This window comes from Chamaea fasciata, unplaced genomic scaffold, assembly GCF_029207755.1.
Source record: "Chamaea fasciata isolate MVZ Bird 193981 ecotype frontalis unplaced genomic scaffold, bChaFas1.0.hap1 SCAF_12, whole genome shotgun sequence".
NCBI lineage: Eukaryota > Metazoa > Chordata > Aves > Passeriformes > Sylviidae > Chamaea > Chamaea fasciata.
In genome coordinates this window covers 8,705,298-8,728,772 of record NW_027094097.1, presented here as the reverse complement: position 1 = coordinate 8,728,772, position 23,475 = coordinate 8,705,298, and the positions used below count along the sequence as shown (strand labels likewise).

Genomic DNA, 23,475 nt, shown 5'->3' with positions numbered 1-23,475 from the left:
GCATTCCTGGGGAGCCTGGTAGAGATAAGCCCTCCTAAGTTAGTGGGCAGCACATACACAGGGAACACTCCTGCAGTTCCATGGGGCACACGCAGCCAGGCTCAGCGGCTGCCACGCAAACACACCTCACATGAAGCCAGAGCACTAAACCCACCTTCCAGAACCCCGCAGGCCCACTGAAGCAATAGCAGTGGGACAGGCAGATGAACAAGTGTTAACAAACTGACAGATGTTTCCAGTAGCAGCAAGTTGGACAGAGAGGTGTGGGATCCAGGAATCGTGTCTGTGGGCGAGCACACTTCAGAGTCAGGTGGGCTGGGGAGCAGACCCTGTGCTCACAACCAGTACCAGCTACAGCAAATCTCAGCCTAAAGATGGTCTGTCAAATATCTTGGGCCCAGTCTGTGGAGAAATTTTTTGTCAGGTGATTACACAGACAGTACTTCTCATCTGCTAATGATGGTTAGCAGAGCCACATAAATGGAGAGACCTGCTGTACCAAAGGGGGTCTTGCTCTGAGGGAGCAGGAGTGCAGGATTCTGAAGGGTGGAGCAGATGCAAGGAAAGCACCTCTCTGTTGTTGTCTAGGTTAAGTCAAGGGCTCTATGCACTGGAGAGGATACATCCTGTCCAAATGTAGCAATTAGGGCTTCTGTTAAAAAATCCATACTCTCCTTTAAGGGACTTCTGACAAGCAATAACAGGAGATTAGCAGAGTACAGAGGGGCTCTGAAGCTCCTGACAGCAGAGTTACTCTCTTTAAGATGAAGCTGTTGATAGGGAACCAAGTTAAAAGTTGGCAAGATACAACTGATGTCCTCTCTTTCCCTTCACTTTCAACCTTCTCTTCTAACCCTTTTAGCTTCTATCTGCAGGCAACAGATGCTCTAAAACAGTCACCTCTCTAATCTGGAGAGGAAAAAATTCCCATTTTTAAGGGTTACCCAAGCTATCTGCCCCTGGTCCATTCTGTCTGGAACCTGACTGCTCCTCTCCAGCCACCTGTTTTCTGGTGGCAGCTTTGTGTCCTCTGAGCACAGAAGGACCCAAGTCATGGCATTGAGACTAAAAATCTAAGTTTTAGGCACTTTTCTTTGGGAGGGAAATAAGCTCAATCACCTTCACAATAAAGGCTTTTCTGGGTTCTGTCTCAACAGCTTGGGCGTTGCAGCTGTGTAGGAGGAACTTCTGGTTTTAGGGTTCCTGCAACTGAGAGCAGTCAGGAGCTCAGCCACGGAGGAGAGGGAAACCCAAGATGTGTGAAATCTAAGCCCTCACACCGCTTTTTTACAAGTTCCTAAGGAAGTGGAAAATAACAAACTGTACCATAAACTTGGAAGTTTGACCCTTGTGAACTCCTCTGACTTTGACTTCTGAACACCTTTTTTTACCTCTCTGTAGCTTGTTTTTGCTCTTAATTACACTGTTCAGATCCTCTTTGTGTATGTGCTGTTTCCCTGCTCACCTTCTGGAAATGTGAGGCTGACTTGCCACCCTAAGGCTGTTCAGCAACCCACTGGACAGATCCAGCCACAAAACCTCTCCATCAGACAACCCTGTGGTGGTGCCCAGTATGCCAATGGTAAGTGCCACAGGGAGTGTGCAGAAACAGCAGATTTCAATCTGCTGCATCCTAACTTCAGGCGTTGTACAGTCTGAAAGCCCTCTTTACTCACTTAAGCTTAATTGCACAAACCATAAAAGCTTCCACCCTTGTTTAGTGGCAGCTCTGGAACTGACTGATCCCTAAGTGCTTCCCAGCCCTTCCAGCGATATAGAGGACAGTGGATTTGGATTTAGGTATTGGAAGTTCCCAGCTGGCAAAACATAAAAGCTTGTAACTTTTAAAGTCCAGTCTAAAGGCTGCTCTCTGTCAATACCTGTTCATGAAGGGTGTGAGGCTTGTTACTTGTTGGTACTGAGTCACTGGGATGCAGAACTTGGGCTGAAACACTGGGAAAGTTCACAGCTCCAAACTGACCTGACCCCTATGACTCGGATGTCTGTGTAAGCACTACATGAAATGTAACTTTAAGGTCAGGCTCAAAACCTTAAGATTCCAGCACTGTGAGAAATAACTTGAGATCGAGTTTGGAGGAGTAACTCACAGGAGTTTAGAGGACTAATAGGAAGTAAAGACTTATCTAAAAGACACCCAGCATCTTTGAAGGCAGGAGAATCTCAGGATGTGGCCACTGAATGGGCAAATATTGCAACAGCCTGAGATACTCAGAGATTTTCCCACCCACTACCAGGCAGATGAGGTTGGAAACATCAGCAGTGACCCTGTAGATCACCAAAGTGGAGTGTTCTATGAGAAATCGCAGGGACAGAAATCCCTGAGGTGCTTCAAACCTCATTTCAAGTTCCCAAAGTAGCACAGCAAAGGCAAAAGGGAGTGGTAAAATTGAGAGATGGGGAGGACAAAAGGCAGAAAGAAGGATACAAACCCAAGACAAATAAATATTGAGTACTGTCTCACTTCTGAGTTTTATTCAGTGTACAGAGCATACTCTGCTGGACTTTTTCTTTCTCTGCTAGCCTGGCATAAACCCAAATTAACACTAAAGCATATTTTTCACAATACAGGCTTTTTCCCCTGATCTCATCCTGTTACTAGTATTGGACATGGGTAGCTAATATAATCAAGAAAGTAAGCACCAGAGTGAAGCTTGGAGTAAAGATCAGAAAAGCAAAGGTTATGGGAGGTGGGAATGGTCACTGGATACTTGGACAGCTTGACATGATTGACCTCATGGGGAAAAAAACCTAGAAGAGAAGCCACAGGGTGTTGAGGGAAAAGAAGTAGCAACGGAGGTTTATTGTCTCCTTGCACACTTGCACAGCATTAGGTGAAAACACAGAAACTGAGATTGTATACCCCACTATTGGTTACGGGTCAGGCTGTCACCTCACGTTAAATCATCTTACTCAACAAGCAAAATTCTTGCCGGGCAACTTTTCCCCACATGCTCAATTTTCCTTCTGTCAATTTTTCCTACAACGGTAACTTTCTGCTTGAGGAAAAGCTGATGTTTATGATTACACTTTCAAATGCCAAAGTTCCCCAAGAATCAAAACAGACCCACGATTACCTGACAAATACACTATTTTAAAATCTCTTGTGGCAAAAAAAATCGATGGTTAGGCAAAAGTATACATAAATAGCAGTCAGCTTGGTGTCATTATCCCAAATACAAAAAACATTTGGGGACCTCTTTTATGTGCTGAATATTTCATTCAGTCCTGCAGTGCAGTGACTCCCTAAACCTTCTCAAGCTGAGCTGTGCTTTTGAGGCTCTAATTTGCTGTTGCCATGACATTGTTAATGTCTGAATTGCTTTTTTTAACCACTTTTTTCCTTTTTTTCAATCTCTTGCAGAGGCATTCTGAAATAGTGGGCATGAGCTGATCTTGTGGAACAGCCTGCGTGTCCTCAAAAATAACAGAAGAGTGTTCATTTTTACAAGCTTTTTGGCTGATAAAGTCCTGATGGATGGATAATTACCACCCTGACGGATGATAGCTTTTTAATTGGAGAAACCACAATGAACCAATCTGACCTAATTGAGACCATTTTGGCTTTGGTCAGGGAGGGAGGAAGGGTTTCATCTCTGTTTTTTCTTAAATAATCATAATCACAAAAAATGTTATTAAAAAGAAGAAATATCCTTATTCTCCTATGCTTAATCAGGTTTCTAGAGTGAGTAGAATGTACAGGATAACATGAAGTTTCTCAGCAGTGAGTTTATCAACATACTTGATTCCCAGATCCAAATGAGAAAAGTGAAATCTCTGTCAAGGTCAACCTTAGCAGAATGGCACTACTTGCTCAGGAACATTTTTTGCAGGAGATGTACTTCCTTTAGTGGGGTAATATCTTCCAATTGCCGGGCTTCTTAATAATACAGCAGCATTGGCTGTCCATGGGTTTAAAGAGGATGTTTTTGGTTGTTCTGAAGAATAGGTCAGCTCAGCTCAGCTTCCCTAGGCTTTGAATCTTCCCTGTCTCTGATCAGCCGACCTGAATATGCCCATCCCTTTGAGACTCAGCAGCAAATGGTCTGATTTCACCTGTAACAGCAGCCGTCCTGGACTGACAAATACCCCTCTGCCAGGGAGGGCGAGAAGAAGGAGCCCAGGCTGTCTCTGCTGCTTTCTTGAGGGGCAGATCTCAAGAGCCTTCTGAGCCTAAAGCAGGAGTGACATAGCTGAGGTCACCTGCTATTAGCTCCTCCCGGCAAATGAGTCCAGTACTAGTTAGTCCCAGTTCCTGTCCCAGCACGAGCCTGAGACAGACTCCAAAGAGGAAAAGGTGGAAAAGGGAGAGACAATCCTTTGTCATCAATATTTTGCCTTTGGGGTATGTCTCTGATTACCAAGGCTAGAGAAGTGGGAAATGTTTAATGAGGGTCCAAACTTTAAAAAAAAGTACCAAGCTTGACAGAATGAACAGCATATTCTTAGTCATATAATTTAGTTTTAGGTGGTCCTGTGAGGAGCAGAATGTTGGATGTGATGAGCCTGATGGGTCCCTTCCAGCTGATACTCTGTGATTCTCTGATCCTCTAAAGACACTGTTAGAATTGTAGATGAAACTTTAGCAAGTGTCACGACACAGAGGACAGGCAGGAGGGTTATGATAGTGCTCGGAGAGCTGTCCTTAGCTGTCAGATGTGGACCCTGCCAGCTCCCAGGAAGGGGCTGATACTGGGACATACTTGGGACACTGGTAGATCCCATGCCCGTGAGCTGGGCTGTACTGTAATGCAGTGGCATGTGCAGTAGTGATGCCTCTTAATGGCACTGGTTTAAATTCTGACATATCATGCAGAGATCTAAACCAGTTGCTCCCAAATGTTCACTCTAACAGGAGAGATAGTGTTTCCTCAGTGTTCTGGCCAGATGTAGTTGGTGTCTTTTCAGTTTTAATTCTGCTGGCTGGCTCTAACCTGGGAAATTTTTTGAGCAAAGACTCCTCTCTCACTAGGGCTTTCTCAAGTCAGTGATAAAATTACTATTCAATGAAAGAAGAATGGGTCCACAAATGTTTTTGGGGCCATACAGAGTGCAAATCACTACTCAAAACCTAATAATCCCGTAACGGCTCTAAACATTTCCCTGCTTCAGTCTCAGTTTTTATAGGTACATCTGAAAACAAATACTGCTCTTAGAACACACTGACAGTGACATCTGAGTATTTCCAGGAACCTACACTTTAAAAATGTCTGCCCACCACTGAAAGAAACACAGATTGACATTTCAGTTAACAAACAAATGCCTTTGATTTTCTCTGTGTGCCAAGGAACACTGATATTGTCTCTGTCTCCTGGGCATTCCTCAATGTGCCTCATTAGAACGTTATGAAATGTTGCTCTATTTGTTCTGTTGTAAAAAACCAAAACAAGCCCTGGAGCCAGATTGACTCCAAGGGAGCTGGATGTGCTCAGGCTGAGGATTGGCCCTCTGCATGGGGATGCTTGTGCCTGGCGTGGCTGGGGCAGGGAGGGCTGGGAGAAGAGGGGGAAAAAGGGAGAGACACTCCTTTGGCACCTTCCTGCTGTTTTCTTTCAATAGCTCAGCTAAGGAAAGCCCTAACCTGAGCTGCTGCTCTTTCACGTAGAAGCTTGACAAGATCAATTTTGCTGTGTTAACATACATCTGCAGGATTTCAGAGGTTTCAGTCTCTAAGAAAGGGGTGGAGGCAAAGGCAGATAGAGAGCATTTTAGAAATGGTTGTTTTTCTGAAGTTGGAACTCTTAAGCTAAATAGATAGCTGAGAACATCTGAAAATATCACAGGGATTCTACAGTCTTACTGTGTTTTTCATTTGATGAATACCAGGAAGAAGGTTTTTTTGGTTGTTTGTTGGTTGGTTTTTGGTTATTTGTTTGTTTTGCTTTGTTTTGTTGTTGTTTTTTTGGGTTTTGGTGGGTTTTTTGGTTTTGGTTTTTGTTTTGCTTTTTTGTTTTGCTTTTGTGTTTTTGTTGTTGTTGTTGTTGTTTTGTCTTTTTTTGTTTTGTTTTAATAAACACTTTCAAAGAGCAAACCAGAGGTCCAAGGTTAAAACATGCATGGAAAAACTTTCTATGGCTAATTTTGCCACTGCATTTAACAAGTCTTTGGTGTTCACACCTACTGAGGAGTTTCCTAATGATCCAAAGTGGTTATCAGATCTGCACAGACAATGTGAACAGTCGTACAGTCACTTACAATACATAGAGAATCAGCCCACACCTCTTCTGCTATTCCAGATGCCAGTGTGTTAAAGGAGAATGTCTAATCCTGCCCTGTGCTGATCCCATCGTGTTTGCTTAACTACATTAGTCCAGTTACTCCCAAGATCTTTCCCTCTACTATGAACAATCTTGAAGCTCAAGTGGCAAAGGCCCATTTCCATTTTTAGAGATTTAAATGTCAGCCACAAACTTAGATGTAGATTGGTCTGGAGATCTACCAAATATGGACTCTTGAAAATTCAGTCCTTTCAGAAAGGTCAGAAGTGACTTGGATTGCAAAATCTCTTCTAGCCTGGCAAGCTTGCTCTGAGTTGCCATGCTTTGGACTAAGCAAGTCCTGACTTTGGACAGAGCTTCAACAGTGTCTTTTAATCCTGGTATTTCAGATGTCATGATGGGATGTTGCCACGTGGACTCACATCAGCTTTATGTAAAAATCAAAGTGGTGCATAATTGCTGGCTTCAAACCTTTGAAGAGTTTGCCCTGCATGATATAGTTAATACAAAACTCGAAAATACTGTGATGAAACAAATTAGAGTGGCGTGAAATAGGATTGTAGTTACAACATCTAATTAGAAAGGACTGTGAATTATACACTTTTTATTTTATGTAAGCCGGTTATAAATAGAACAGCAAGACAGACCAACAAAAAGTTGCTTCTTGAAACCTGCAGTGCAAAAGAGTATTATAGGATCAGCCCTTCCACTAGAAACCAGAGCACTTTATGGACTTCCTGGCTGAAACCCTGGATAGCTGACTCCCAGGATAGCAAAGATTAGTTTCTCTGGTTCCACATGTGCCCAAACTGAGTATTTCAGCTTATGTTTTCTTCTGGGTAGAAACTAAGGGGTTGTTGACAACACTTCTAAAGTTTTTGCTTGAAGATGAGCTCCTTTCATTGAGGAATCATCTCTGAACCTACTGCACCTGTATCAGCCTAGCAGATACAGAGGGTTGTTGATACAGAGGGTTCCTGGACCTAATGCTCTGTTCATAATGGGTATGGCTCTATTATCTGTTTAAGGACTTTCTCTCTGGAGTACCTGGGTATGGTGGTGGCAGCAGAACCTCACTGTGTAGGCTGCTGAGATTTTGCACAGCCTGTCAAAGTATCTGCCTTCCTCCATCTACACATTAAGATAGAAATGGCTTTGCTGAGACAGGTGTCCCAGAGGTGGCTGGCTCCAGCATCCCTCGACTGATATGTAAAGAAGGTAGGATGGCTGCTTCAGAGATGATAGCAACATGCAGACCCAAAGGAACTGTCCCCTTCCCCTCTGGCACCGTGTGTTTACTACAGGATCTCTATTCCTGAATGAATGCCCAGGGATTCCCTGTACTGCCATCTCAGTGTCCTGGCAGCATTTCTGTGAGACACACCAATTCTGTTTGACATTTAATAAACTGATTTAGTTTTGGTTTAGTTTCTTAGTTGCCAATAAAGTGCCTTATTGCCACCACAGCAGAAGGACATCCATAAAAGCATGGGAAAAGCAGGGCTGGATTACCCCTAGCACTGTCTGGCTATTCTGTGCAGAGTGGCCGTCAATCTGTATGTGTGTGCTGCCAGGACTGCGGGGCACTTTGGTTTTGACTTGGTATGAGAGAGAGAGAACATACAGGCAGGCCTTGCCAGTGTTTCTTTCCTGACATCTCACCTTCGTGGGTAGAAAAAGAAGCCCAACTCCAGATAACCAGCCTTGTGTGTATGGAACAAAAGGCTTCTGGCTTCTGCCTGTGCTTTCAAAGGGGTGCTGAGGTCTGTGCTCAGGGTATGTTGGCAGTGAGGACATCGGCGCTGCCCTCTCTCCGCAGAGGGGCACTGCAGCATTTTGAAGCCCGGGGATGAAGGCTTGGTGGTGAGGATGGTCCACGTGAGCCATCTCCCTTCTTGGGTTGCTCCCTGCCATGTTGTGTGTTGTATCTGCGGAGACAGAGCCTGCTCTTGGAGCCAAGCCATTCCCAGCGATAACGGATGGGACAGCTTTAGTCCTGTTTATTTCAGCCTGTCCCAGCCAAAAGCTCAACTTGTGGATGAAAGGAATAGCTGTTCACAGAGCTAGGAGAGTGCATGCAGATCTGACCTTTAGAACAACCTTTTGCAGTTACAGAGATGCTACGTTTATCACTCCACTACTTGCTATTCTATTTACATTCAGCTAGAATGTATTGCCCCTTTCTTTCCTGTCAGAGCTGCAAAAAGCCATCTAAGGATCTTTGCTGGTGGTCCTGCACATGAAATTTGATCTCCTTTCCTTCCACACATCAAGCCCTTTATTTCTGACTGCTTCAAGCATATGTCCATTCAGATTTAGGTGCTGGTCACTGCTTCAGCTGCCCTGGATTTACAGCTGTAATTTTCTGTGCCTGCACGAAGATGCTGGCGGTTCAGCAAATTGTTTCACACAACATCGTGATGTCTGGTTCCAGCCCAGAACTGTGGTAACCCTCAAGTCTCTGTGGCTCTGTAAGAATTTAATCTCTCAGTGCTACCACCTTTATCACAGGCATTAATGGGCACTTTTCATTAGCAGTCTCCCTTCCAGGCCAACTGAGAGGAAAAAGAAATGAAGTTGGTGTCTCCCTATGGCATGCCTAGGCTTGGGCTGCCAGTTGCAGAGGATACTTGAGCAAAGCCCACCTGAATCCTGACACTTGCCTTGAGAAGAAGCACTGATACTTACCCCAGCTCCTACCTCAAAGGAGAGGAGCTGTCTGGTTCAGTGAGGAATATCAGTGTGAAGTCAGCATTGTCTCTGCTCACTTGATGAGGCCCCACTCTGTTGCCCATAGATGATCACTCTTGTCCAGAACAGCCAAGAGAAGAATGCAGTTCAGTGCTGCTGGGGAAGATTAGGGACGAACTGGAAACTGCCCTGGCACTACTAAACCTCCTTTGTGGTTTGAGTGTAGCAAACTGATCAGTAACTTGTGGTCTGAACTAGGAGCTGCATAATCAGTATGAAGCAAAATCTGATTTTTCTGGCTCAAGGAACTTGCTGGACTCATTCTTTCCAATCCCAGGCAATACCCTCCAGCTTCTTACGGAAAAGGGCTTAGAACGACACGTGTGCTGGTGCTGCCTGATGCATATAATAGGGTTTGCAAAGGCTGCTGGGGAAAACATCTGTTTACATCTGGGATTTAGCTTGCAGAAAGCTGGTGCTTTGTGGTGGAGTTGGCTCCTGAGCTCAGTTCTCCTCCTAAAGGGTCACAGAAGACTCTTGAGCACTGGAACTAATTTCTGGCAATCTCTTGGAGGATTTCAAGGCAAGTCAGATAATGATAGCGTGGACTGATAGGCTTCCCCTCCCCATTAGCCTTTACTGTTCATTTGTTATCCACCCTTCTTTGCAAAGTTGATGGCAAAGGATAAAGGGACACAGTGCAATAGTCTGTTCACTCTCTCCATCCTTTGTGCTCTTGGATTGGCCAGGAGATACAAAGCTGAAAATGTGTGCTGGCAAGCATTGTGACCCCAGAACTGCAGTCTTGCCTGCCCAGGATTTTAAGGGATTAATGATTAGTGGTGAAAAGGCATCTCAGAGCTGCTGCTGCCTGTGTGCATTACTATTAGCAGCTCCTCATCATCTTTCTTCTTTTTTGCAAACGTATCAGTTGATCATGCTTTCTGGTCATTTGAAATGTGGCGGGCTTGGCTCGCTCCTTGGCCATGCCATGCAGCAGTGCCCGGGGAAGGACAGTTGGAGGTGTCCGTGGGGAGGCGTGGCTGGCTTGTGGCTAAAGGCAGCTAGGGACATAGAGCCCAGACACTGCATGAGCAGGGCCAGGCTTTGCATCCTACACCTTCAGGAGTGGGAAGAGGAGAGCCAGAAAAGGGGTGTCACCCCAAGAGGTGGCTTTTAAGCTGATTCAATGTCTGTGCATACAACCCATGACTGAAATAAGAACAGCATACAACCCATGACTGGTGCCTCTTGGTTTCTGAAACCTCACAGCCCAGGGAGCCTTGATGCTGAAATGGCTTAGAGTCTTCATGCTGGAGGACAGGCTTCCTCCTCCTGGTAAGTGGTGCAGGGTGTAAATTTTTTGCTTGCATCACCAGCAAGAAATAGAAGATGCTCAAAACTTGGTCCCCAACAACACAAAGATCATCTGATCCAAAAGCTCAGACATGCAGAGACTTACATGCTGCTACAAATCACCCCAGAGCCTTCCCTGAGGTTCTGTTCTTGAAGAGAAAGTTGAGGAAATAAGGATTTTTGCCTACTCACTGGTCACAAGACCTGCCTGAACTTGGCTCACAATCCACTGTAATGCTGAATATGGTCTTTTCAGCCTTGGTACGACTTTTGCCTCTGGAGCAGATTAAATAAAGAAGGCTGCTACAGCAGCATGCACACCCCAACTGCAGAGAGCAGAGTTAACCTTGTGCCATTTCGTGGGTGAAGGATCTCATGAGCATGGAAAGACTCAAAAGCCACAGCAGCTATGAGATGCAGAATGTGAGCTAGCAGAAGGTGTCCGTCTTGGTGGGAGCTGCCTGCAATGTGCATTGAGGGCAGCTGGAGTAAGACAAAAGCCTATTTAAAACCAAGGAACCCAAATGAGGACAGCACAGATATCACCAGTTAGAAACATGCCCATGGCAGGGGAACTTGACAAGAGAAAAGCTTTTGAAAGCTTATAGGACCAATAACAGCAACTACAAAGAATAAAAGCTGGGAGAAAAATGACTGTGAGACCTTTGGCAAAGGTGCAGGTGAGGTGGTGAGGAAAAACTAGCTTAAAATTCCCCTGTCTTTGGCATCCACAGTGTCACACCACACCTCCAGATAGGCTGTGCTGCAAACCTGCCCTGCAGGAAAGAAAAAAATTCCACAAACGTGATGACGTGAAAGAGAGAAACAGAAGTGAGACCTGCTCCTCACTTGGAAGAAATGAATTTGTAACTTTGCAGAATTAACTCAGACTCACTGGATGGTGGCTACTGGCACTTCTTTCTTCTCAGAAAAAAAAATCTTTTATTGCCTGTAATATCATCTACCAGCACTAAAAGGTCTCACAATTTAAAATAAAACCAGAGTAAAATTGGCAAGCCAAACACTTTCCTGGACTCAGAAAACTTCACTTCTCTGCCATTGCCTCCTTTTGCTTGGCTTTGATGGCATGGACAGAGACACGGGTGGGAGCAGGGCTGAGCTGTGATCCAAAGGGTGTGGGCATAGCTGTGTCCTGCTGTGCCCTTCTTGAGGAGGACTGGGCAATGAAGTTTCTCCTCTGGAGCACAGCAGATGCTGGCAGTTAGAAGGGAGCAGGATGGCACCCCTTTTCCTTCCAACATTTAAAGGGTTGTTTTGGAGATGTAATTCTGTTTGTATCCTCTCTCGTTACTGGATGCTTCTTCTCCTCTGTGCAGAACAGTCCCCTCCCATCCCTACTGGTAAAACCTCATCAAACCAGAAGCAATTTCTCTGGAGGACAGTCTTGTCCCAGTTTTACTGTCGCACTAACTAAGGAGTAACTGGTTGTATTCAACACACGACCACACAACCTGAATACCCAACTGAACATCTGTAAGGTGTATTCAGCACATAGGATTGACTTAGTACCTCCCTTCATGTAAAGGAACAAACACCTGCCCAGGGAGATTCCAAATACAGAAAGGTGGGTAACAACCATGTAGCTACCCTGAGCATTTACTGTGGGATTGCTCCTGTGTGTCACTTGAGCCTCCATTCCCATGATCTCAGTGTAAATCAAGAGTAATTCCCCTCTAATCAACGGAGTTAATCTAGTCTTAAACCAATCTGTAGGCAAATGAGGTCTTAATTATACATAGCCAACCTGGGGGAATTATTTCCTAGTAAGGGATAAGTTTCTAGCAACAGTCTCACCGTCAACACAGATACAATGTGTTGCAAACCAGAAACACCTACAGCCCTGGAAAATGAAGAGCACAGCAAAAAGGAGGAAATGTGTTCAAAGCCTGTGGGTGAGATTCTCTTTGGCTCCTGAGTGGGTTTTGACACTCAGAGGGGACGTGCTGTGCTGCCTGGAGCGATTCAGGGGTGATGTGACGCAGATGTGGGTCTCTGCTGGGGAAGGATGAGCTGTCCTGGGGCCCCCAGTGACTATCTATCAAAAACCCTAAACCAGACACAGGCTAATTCACATATCCCGCACTTTTTTCCCCCACATTTTCTTTCTGACTTTGACCGCAAGGCTAAACATTGCCAAGGTGCAAAATGATACTGTTTCACAGCAGATCTTGAGGCTTTCTTGAGGCTTCATGTGGAGCTTGATTCTTTCCTTCCTTTCGATGAAACACCAAGCACTCCTGCCCAGTCACCTGCCACAGCAATTCCGACCTGGGTGAATGGCATCTTTGAGCTCCTGCAGCCTTGGGTGAGGCTGGTCCCTGCTGCACTGCCAGGCACCCTCACATCCGACTCAGTGGATGAGGCTGAGGTCAAAGCTGTAATTGGAGCTGTTAAATGAGTTCCCTTGTGGTATCTTTAATCAGTTACTATCAAGATACACGATACCAATGAATAGCCTCAGTAAAACCTGTATTCGGGTAATGAAGTCTTCATGCGTGGCAGACATTCTGCTATCCCCATGACTGATGCAGTGCAAGGGACACATCGGAGGTGCCACCATCCCACTGTGCCTCTCTGTGAGGGAAGGCAGCCAATGTGGTCTCATCCCAGCTGGCTGATCCAGCCTACGAGAAGCAGCTGCTCACTCAGGAGGGACAGGGTTCCCCTCGGGTGGTGTGGGGCTTGGGCACAGCACAGGCACATTTTAGCTTCCTCAAGGGCAGCAATCAGCTGGGAGCTCTGTGTCATTGCCTCACCAGCTCAGCAAAATTTCTCTTTTGGAAGGATGGGACTTCACAGCCACAGGCCATGAAATGGCTCCTCTGCTCCTGTGTGTTCCCTTGTCTGGGTTCATTTCAGGGTGTGAAGGGAGCGGGCTGTCAGCGAGGCCTTCACACACCTCCCTGCTGAAGCTGACAGTGAAACCTGCTCTCACAGAGTGTGAGGACGTGGGTTCAGTGTGCCCTTGGACCTGGCGCTCCTGCGAGGGCACCTGACACCGTGTCCCTTGGGGGCTGAATTGTTTTGGGGTCTATGGCCAGAGCAGACCATGGCAGAATATTGTGTCCTGAGTTTATGAGCATCTGCTGTAAGCAAGGAACATGCTCCATGTTCCATGTCTCTCCCATTGATTGGGCACAGCAAAGCAGCTGCTCACACTCTGCTTCCTCCATCCCAAGCTGTGTCAAGCCCAGCCTGCCTGTGCTTCTGCCATTTAGGAGCAAAGATTACCCCTCATCACCATCCCTGAATAAGCATCATACAACAGAGCCAAGGGATAGATCCCTTGTTTTACGCCTTTTTGTGAGTTATGCATCAGAGAGCTGTTTAAGGCCAGGAATACCCTATACAAATGTTTTCATTTTACATCTGGAGACATCCAAATAATAGGAACATCATAGAAGGCATGTGGAAAATAAATATTTTTAATGGCATTCCTAAAACTGGTGAGTAAGCAGCATGACTCAGCAGTACTCCCCAACATTTCCCAGAAGAGATGGAAATAAATCTATTTAATAACTGACATGTATTTGAAATATGCTGAGTAGTTAGTAATCTGCAATTGCTGCTTGGAGAGCTGACTTGCAATCATACCTGAAGGCAGCCTCCTGCCTGTGCAAGGCTGCAGCAACCTGAACTTCAGTCTCAAACATGGTGGTGACTTTCTGGAAGGACTTCAGCAAGTGCCTGATCACCCATGCAGTCAGAAACACGTACAGGGATCTTTGAAGCCTCTGCCATGCCAGTGTTTAACTTCAGTGTCTCCATTGTGAGTACATCAAATACCTAGATGTATTTTTTTGTCCTGGCTTACAAGCCCTTCAACCCCTTTATGGACAGAAAGACTCTAGTGAAGGACAGACAGTATCTGCATGTGTTCACCAATACCAGATGCCACCCAGGGTAAGGCCACTGCCACCTGCTCTGTTGGGAGTTGCTGTCCTGAGCCCCTTCCAGTAAGATGGAATCTACCCTGGCCTGGCTGTGCCATGCACCAAGAAGGAGTGAATGGGGTGTGCGGTCACCTCTGTCCTGACCCTGGACCCAGGAGCTGCCAGGAAGCCCTTTTTCAAGCAACAAGGTTTCCCCCTTCTCAGGGCTCTGCTCCATCTGCCAAATATTTTTGAACACTTTGTCTTTTGTGCTGTCCCGCTCTGGTGCTTTCCAGGGGCTCCTAGAGAAGCTGTCTTTCATCAGTATCTTGTGGGAATGGAAAGCAGCATTCTACCTCTCATTAATTCACCGCTAATGTTACAGTCCCATCTGCTTCACCCTCCCTTCTGTGCTTTTTTCCTGTCACACCATGGCCCTGGCAGCCCTAACTGCAGCTGCATTTGAATAACAAATCTCAGGTATAATAAATACAGGGGAAGGCAGCCCTTCTTCCAAGGAGCAAGAATGGTTGGGGTTTTTCCCTTCTTTTCAAACTAAAAATATTCCCTGCATCATCCAAAAAATCAGTATCAAACACATAAAGCTCATGGAGGAAAAATACATCCCTCTCTCGGTGAAAAGAGAGAGCTTGCACATGAGGAGGAGGAAAGCCTAACCTCCCTATGGCATGGGGTCTGCATTTTCACAGGTGAACAGGGGTGTTGGACAGTTTTAGGGGAAGTGAGGATCCTTTTCAAGGATGCTTTGGAGGACTAGGGTTGTTAATTCCTCAGAAATCAAGCCTGAAATGGCAGTTGACAGCAGAAGCACCATGAAAAACTAACATCTCTAAAGATGGATTTGCACCTGAAGAGGCTGTGTCTTCCACCACCCAGGGAGCAGACGATGCCAGGAGAACTCACCAGAGATGCTTTTCTGCTGGTAATTGTCTGAAGAGGAAGGCAAGACCCATAATTTAAAAATTACCTTTTGGGTATTTTCTATTTTCACTGATCCTCCCAAACACAAACGTCCTCAGACCACTCCTATCTCTCAACTCATCTAATACGTGAAGGGATGGGTAGTCCTTCAAGCGCAGACTGCCCTGATCTCACCTGATACCATGGAGAGAAGAGGAAAAGCACTATGAGCCCAAGCTCATCTTTGACTTTAATTCCCTCTCCTGTCACCAGTGACCGCTGCCTTGTCCTCTCATGTGTCTCTCTGGGAATACTCTGGCACCATCTCCTTTAAAGCCTTCTTTAGGTCGTGAAAGATGTGATTAGACTCAGTCTGGAACTCGGAGTTGGAAAGAGGTGACTGTGGTCTTTCTTAAACCAATGATCCCCTGAGACATCTCTTAATCTTCTGCTTTTCTTCAGAAGAAAATTAAAAGGCTAGTTTTAATTGATAGAATCTGTTCTGGTCAGTGCTTTTGTTAAGCTATAAGACTCATCTCAGAATTAGGAAGGCAGCATGGACAGCAAGTATCAACAACCTACAGTGCCTGGCTGATGCCAAGTGTTCACCAAAGAAACAGATCTGGTGGCATTTTAAGGTGCAACCACACCTCTTATTTTCATCTGGCTCCCTTAGAAATGTCACTGAAGTGCTTCACAATACTTTTATCCCCCAGAAATGTGTTTCTTAGGAACAGATTTCTGACTGCACAGAGGGACTGGAAGACCAGGTGAACTTCTATTCCACCCTGTCCCCTGACTGCTGCCCATTCACCATCTGTGTCCAGGAGAACCCAAAAAGTTTACTTTGGAGTGTTTACTTTAGAGTGAGGGTTCCCATGCCAACACTATGGATATCATCCTGAAACAGGACCAATGTGAAAAACATCAAGCTGGCACATCAATGCTCAGCAAGGTGGCACCTTCCAGCGAGCCGCCTTCCACACGACACGCGTTTCCAACGTGCTACGCGATGGCCGCCCACTCTCCCCTGCCTCCTTCTGGATCCATTTCAAGCGGTCTTTTTCATTCTTTAGGAATTTTAACTAAAACTGGTACATTGGGCCACCCTGGGGACGTTTGGGTTTTTAGAGCTCTTGCGAGTGATTGACAGTCTTCTGCTGAAAGAACGGTTACTGGTACAGCCTCTGGTGCAGCACTGGCCATGTGGTTCAGTTGCTTGCCTAGAGCATCCAGCTGTTTCTACTATTACAACTACATTTTCTGGCCATGATGTGTTTACAGCTATGACTCCAGCAGCTTTTTCTCATTTCTAATCACTATTTTTAATAGCAGCATGTGTACAGAAAGCAGGCACTGGTTCTGGGGGATCTTTTTTGCCATGTGAAGATTGCCATATGTTATAGACTTGATGATCACGACTTCAGCTCTGCAGGAGCACAGAGCCAGGCTGTACTGCTGCTGCTGCTGCAAAGCAACATCTCCCAGGTCCAGCCACAGGTCTCAGCTGACTTGGTGGGGATCCCTGCTGGTAATGACAGAGTTTGTCTCTCCATAAGAGGCAGAGCAAAGGCATGGAAGTAGACCGTTCCAAACTCTTTGAGCTGGCACAAAGTGCCATCATAAACTGCCTTTGTGTTCTGCTGTTAATTTACTGCTATCATTTATTAGGAAAGATCTTGCATTTTCAGGGGCTCAAGGGGTTTTCAAAGGAGGAAAATATATTAGTGGAATGTAGAAGCTGCTACTTTGGTTAGAGAGACTCCAGAGAGGGTGCTGTGAGGCATGTGGGTCATGCCCTGTGACCACGCAGGCACAGCTTACTATGGGCTTTCCCTTGTTTTTTGCTGTCTCCCTCTTTCTCCCACACCCGCATTTTGCAGCAAAGATTCCAAATGCATTGGCCATCTTGGCTGGCAACCACAAGCATTTCTTGAATGAGCCAACCATCTCCGTGGCAACAGGCAGGCTGTGACAATAACAAGTGCTTTCCTCTCTGTTTCATGTTTCCCATCTCTCAAGAAATGCCCAGGCCTTTATTTGTTCCCCACCCCTCAGAAACACGAATAATGGCAACTGAAATGCACCTTGTGGAAGGACCAAGAGGGAGGTGTGTGAGCAAGACGGCTTCAGCCTTAATGGAAAACTGACCCACCTTTACGAAGGGCAGGCTGAAATGTTTGTCCTGGACTGTTACTTGTATTTGTAGTGGGTCTGATACAGTACAGCAAATACGATTATATGTGAGCTGTGACTATTGCGAGTAGATATTGTCTGCAGCTGGATATCCAGACAAATGCTGACACCAGGTAAAAAATGGCATGTCTAGTGCCACCTCTTTATTTCATTTCCCTTTATTTCCACTCCATCCTGCTCTTCTACAAAGCAGCCCTAAGTTCCCATCACTCACAACAGCAGACCAGCAAGGACTGGCAGCATCCTCAGACAAGCAGCACAAGCCCAGGAATCCTGTGTCCATCTCCTAGATCACCCAGGTAGCTAACAGAGGCTCCCTACCAGCACAGCAGTGCCTGATTAACCTCGCCTGCCCTCCCTGAAGTTATTAGCAGCCTTTTTACATTTCTGAGAGAGCTTGGGTTGGGGACACACAGTAGGAGCCAGCTGGTCTAAACAGATACCTGACTCAAATGAAGTAGCACAATATCTTGAGCTGACAAGTACAAAAAGCCAGTTACACAGGAGCAGATCTTATGAAAGAGAGATCCTCCCCAACACTGCTCCTTTCCAGTGCCTGGAAGGCAGCAGGTGGCAGTGGCTGCAACTTTGCTCCTGCCACTGCCAAGCAAGAAGGAGAGGAAGAGGGCAGCTCCTAAAATCCCCTTTTGGCATGTGCAGAGGGGAAGGGGCTGGAGACACCAGGTTTCTACAAGCACCTCTCTGTTCAGAAGCAGATTTGACATGGACTTCTTTGCCAACCACCCCGGGTGGGCTGTTCAATAACACTACAGAAAGGGGTTTTTTAAAGATACTAGCCAGTATTTTAAAACGTCCCAGCACATCTTCGGTTGGCCCACAGTTCAGGAGTTGCAGACTGTACACAGCAGAAGGCCACCACAGACACACTTTGCTACAAAGTCCAAAAGAAAAAAACCCCGATCAAAATATTTTAACATTTTAGCAGCTTTTTATTTTTCCCGTTTGTAGCTGAAACAGAGAGACGTCCAGACTCACACTGGGAAAAAAGTCTGATGTGAAGGTTACTGCCTGCCACCTCTAGACTCCAAGCACTAAACCTGTGACCTCTTGCCTCAGACACTTGGATACGAGCCATGCAACTGATATTTGCATTCTCTGTTGAGTACTTTCTGAACAATTTCAGCCTGTTTCTGTCTGGTTTATGAAAATATGAGCGTGCTCTACAGCTGCTTTCATACCAGCCTGCACAGGGCAGGATGGCCATTGCAGCCTGGGACCAATCCAACTTGAAGACACCCCCCCAGGCCCCCCAGCCTGGCTGCAGCTCTGGCTTTTCACCTAAGTGGGACTGCAAGTCTACATTTCCAAGCAGGTTCTGGGGTCAGCATTGACCCACCGAAGAAGAGACTTTATGCTTTTTCTGGCTGGGGTTTCTGAAGCCAGACTTTGGAACCAGATTTTCAGAGATATGAAAATCCATCCTTACCCTGCCCTTCCTGCTTGATCCTTTCCAAACACTCGGACTGACTTCTAGATTCCCGGTTTCAAACCTCCATTTCCCATTTGCTTTGCCTGAGTACACCGAAATGGAATCAGTGAGGAGCTTGTTTTATTAATACATTTGCACTTTAGAGGACCATTTAATCCACAGGCTACATGTTACAGCCTGACTGTTTCCTGCCTGTTAATCTGATTATCAAGGTAAGGACCGAGTAGTGCCCTACAGACCAGCTGGAGAGTCCTGAGTAGGCAGGGAAGACTAAGCCTCTGCCTCTTCCTGTGTGTAACCCCTTGGCTTGTCAGGGATCCAGACCCAGGGCAGTGGTGGCCCTGGGGATGAGCAACACCCACAGATGCCACTTCTCCTGCAGCTGGCTCGTGTCTTCTCACTGACCGCTCCTTTTCTGCTTGCCCTCTTGTAACACATGAAGGATTTGTGACTTTACACTTGCACATCTCTTCTGGAGTTTCAGCCTGCCCTTCCATGCTGTGTGCAGTGATAACGTGCTGTGAGCTGGCAGGATGTGCTCCTGCCTCCTGTGCTGAAGGACACGAAACAAGGACCTGGGTGCTGCCCACAGGCCATGAACCTTTTGTGAGCTGGGCAAAGCTGCAAGAAAACCTGCTGCCCTGGACAAGGAGCACACAGAAAAGTGAAATCTGACACGCAGACTGTTTTGTTCTCAACCTGGGGACAAGTCCTTATCAGCAGAGAGGGTCAGCAAGACCTGGAGCATATGCCTTTTGTGATTTATTTTGTCTTTTTAGGTTCTGTTTCCTACACTGATCTCACTTTGACCACCAAAAGCAAGGGGGTTTAGTCTTCCCCCAGTTTTTTCACTTCTATTAGACTAAATACTGGAGGTGCAATTATGGGCAGAAAAAAAATGAGAACAGTGAGAGGACTTGGCTATTTTCTCTCAATAACAACATGCATTTATTAAGTAGGGGAGGGATTTTTTCATTTTGAACCTGGTCAGAGTGCCATTTGGAAGGGATACTGGTGCAGATCCATCTCCCAGAAAATGGGATGGGGGAAGCAGTAATAGCCAAGCAGTCTCTGGGGAAAACCTGTCCCAGGCCCAAGTCCCCTCCCTCCCTGCTGTTGAATCAGGCTGGAGGCAGCCACAGCCCTGGCTCCCCTTCCTGAGTTCCCTTCTCTTGGGGGCTTAAGTGATGAGTAGGGGAAAATCCCCCACTAAAAGATTTGCATTGGAAACCCTTGGCTGAGGAATGACTTTTAAAATTAGAAAAGCTTTGCCTGAAAAGGGATGAACCACGTAGCATAATACTCAACAAATCGCCTGTTTAATGGCCTCTCTTTATAGCAGCTGTGCATTAATAACAAAAGCAGGGCAGCAGAAGCCATGTGCTTCTTTGTAAGATTAAAATAAATACTATTTCATACTAACACCAGCAACTTTCTGTGCCTAAGAGAAAGGAGCAAGTGTAAGATCTCAGCCTGAGAGACTTGGTTTCCTTTCCCTTTGTCTGCTGCTGAACGAAGAAATATTTCTGCCATCTATGAAGGGAACAGATATACTGAATCACCCTCCCAGACAGTGGTTTGGTTTATAGTGGTTTGTGGAAGGCTTGTCTCACACAGTCAGCATGACACCACTGTAAGACAAGAATAATTCCTCCAGAACTACATCTTAGGAGAAACTAGGCTGGGGAGAACTAAATTGAACTTACTTTTTACTTTGCAAAGCATAACACAAGATCCCTACTGCCATAAAGCATAAATTGAACCAACAGTAGTTCACGCTGGACATAAGGAGACACTTTTTCTTCATGAGGACTGTAAGAGCAGTGGAGCAGCTTGCCCAAAGAGGGTGTGCAGTTTCCACCCTTGAATGATTTCAGACCCAACTGAGTAAAGCACTGAGCAACCTGGTTTGACCTCAGACTTTACCAGAGCAGGGGTTGGGCTTGACACCTCCTGAGCTCCTCTCCAGCCTGAGTTATTGTACAACCCGAGGAACATTTGGCATCTTTTCCACGGGAATATGAACGGACACAACATTTTGTTCAGCCCAGTACTCCACCTCTCGTTCCTGGCAGTCCTGATAACAGCTCTCCTCCTCCACACCCTGTACTGTGCCAGGCCTGGCACCAAAGCAGTGATGAGTTTTCCCTCCTCAAATTAGGACTTTAGGCGTTAAAAAAAAAAAAAAGAAATTACATTTTAAAGCTGTCTGCCACAGACTATTTCTCAGACATGGAGAATGACTTGTTTCTGTTTTCCTAGGCATAGGTTTTAGCTGAGCGAGATACGTTGCCTTGCTGAAAGCTGAGTCATTGAGTAATCAACAGATTAATGTATTCAGTTTGAAAGCCATCAGCATTAGTTCTCGGCAAGCTCACAAGAACTCCATTATGGTATCATCTCCACGTTTGGGACGGAAATGTCTCCAGGATTTAGAGTTCCTACGGGAAAATCCCTAGATGCAAAGAAATCAAAGTACCTCTTTGTGACTGGGAGAAATAAGGTACCTCCTCATACAGTAACACCACAGCAGGATTTTGGCATCCCTTCTAGTGAATGCTTTTATTATCAACCCTCAGATAAGGAGTTTGGAGTGTATTGTACATCTGTCATTTGACAGCTACCTAAAAATAGCCATGACAAACTCACTGGCATATAGGACTTTGCCTTCACCAGGTCTTTATTTTATTTCCAGGGAAATCAAGTAGTTTTACCTTCTCTGGGATTGCAGCATGCAAAAAGAGTGGTTTTGACTCCATTCTAGGCTTCTGAGTTCCTCTGTGTGGGCTTGGTATGAGCCAGAAATGCAATAAGGCGAGGCAGAGGCTGGCAGGGGCACCTCACAGAGGAGCCACTGTTTAAAAATAGGGAGCTGGTGAAAGTAATCACAGACTAGCAACTGTAAAAGGACAGGCTGGCCTAGGTGTGTGGTACAAGAAGGCTGCCAAGCATCACATAGCTGTTCTGATAAGACAGATGCCAGTGCTGCTGCCTAAGAGCCTGTCCATACCAACCTTGCTGAAGGAATACATCCCCTTGTTTGCAACTGATATTGCCATTTGAGTACACTTAAATGGCGGATATGTGAGTAGAACCAGTCAAGCCCCAATCAGGTTAATTCCAAAAGCTTTCCTACATTAGCAGGTTGGTGGAAGGGCTTTGAATGGCAGCAAGACTTCTCCCTGATTCATCAGTCCATGCAGCCTGTATGTCCAGCACATGCACAGGAGACAGGACACAGGACACGTTATCTATCACTGCTTTCTCAAATCTGTCAGTAGATGGGTCTAGGCTGGCCCTAGACAACTGATTACTTTTCTTCCTTGGCCTGACTAGTGCCAGGGGATGACAGATTGTGGCTTTTGGGACACAGTGGTCCCCAGGGCTACACTTCCCAGCGTAAGTGTACAAATGGCACGTCACATGCCATTGTGTCTCTGCTGTACAAAATGCATGTGCAAGAGGCATACAACAGTGATGGAAATCTCGCCTTCCTCCTTATCCCTCCGAGGTATCGAGATTGTGCAAAGCCTCCTGTTCATGGGCTGGAGTCTCTGAGTGCTCATCTGCCTGTACCCAAGCAGGGTGATTTTAACTTACCCGTCGTTCCTTATCACCATACTCGATGCCCAAGGTATCCATGGCACGGACAATAGCTGCCAGTGACTGTATAGTGTTGCTGTAGACCACTGGCTTGTACTGCTTCACGTCTTCTCCAGAGAAGCCGTCCTCATGGATGATCCTGAAAAAAATGCAAAGGACAAAAAACCCTTGAGAACATAATTTCAGTGGGAGAGATATTTAAAAGACAGCTGTGCTCTTCTGAAGAGCACATCTGCTGGCTTGATTCGCTTAATTTAGTCAGCATTTCTTTTTAAACCTTTCTGGTTGTTCACAAGTAGTGTGTCTGAGCCCAGCGCTGGAATTAGCATCCCTTTTGCTCTCTATCAAGAAGGTTTTGTGCACAGTTGGTGCATATGGTACATCCTTCCCAAATGAACTGCAAATGCTGAAGCCTGGAGCACCTCACGTTTGCACGCTCAGCAGTCACAAGGGGGAGGTTTCCAGGTCCTACATTACCTTCCCAGTCAAGGTCTATGGAAATATGTTCAATGTGGACAAATGACCATCAGATCAGATCTTAACCACTGAAACAAGTGATAGAAACCCTCTAGTTCTTGTCTAGTCCTTTTGGTAGTAGTAGCTCCTGGGGTACCTTACAAAAGGAACCAGAGTCGAAATACCCCTGTACACACAGGGACTCAAGCACGGAGGGGGAAGTGTCTTAGTTATGAAGCACTAACAGTACTTACCCTCCACATTTCCTCCCCACTCCTTCTCTCTCCTTTAGAGTAAGTGCTGAGATTTTTTTTGCCTCAAGGCATGTTATGTTATCCCTTCTCCAAGCAAGATGGGAATGTGACCCACAGTCCTACCAGCTCTGCACACTGGATACTCTATGCATTGGTCTCTGTAAAACTCTGTAAAAGAACTATTTGATGGAACAAGTTGTTGCAGTCCCTTGCTCAGGTCAGAAGACTGACTCCTATAATTTATTCATCTCTAAGAAACTACAGAACTAAGTCTGGATGTGCCTCCAAAAGCAACTAGGATTTGTAGAACTAATTGTGTTGGACAATAATTCTTCCCAGTGAAGGCATAAGTTATGTCTTAAATGTCGGAAGAGGGGATGATCTGCTTAGCTAAAATGAAATCCTTGTTTGCTCATCCT

General features: G+C 45.9%; 1 protein-coding gene across 2 annotated transcripts in view; it reads right to left on the bottom strand.

The window, feature by feature from the left end:
- GNAO1 (G protein subunit alpha o1) overlaps positions 1 to 23,475 on the bottom strand; it is a 143,157-nt gene that overhangs the window by 70,808 nt on the left and 48,874 nt on the right. For both annotated transcript variants that reach the window (XM_066194389.1, XM_066194388.1), the window contains exon 3: positions 22,344 to 22,485. In XM_066194389.1, coding sequence (XP_066050486.1) covers positions 22,344 to 22,485 — 142 coding nt within the window. The remainder of the gene's footprint in view (positions 1 to 22,343; positions 22,486 to 23,475) is intronic.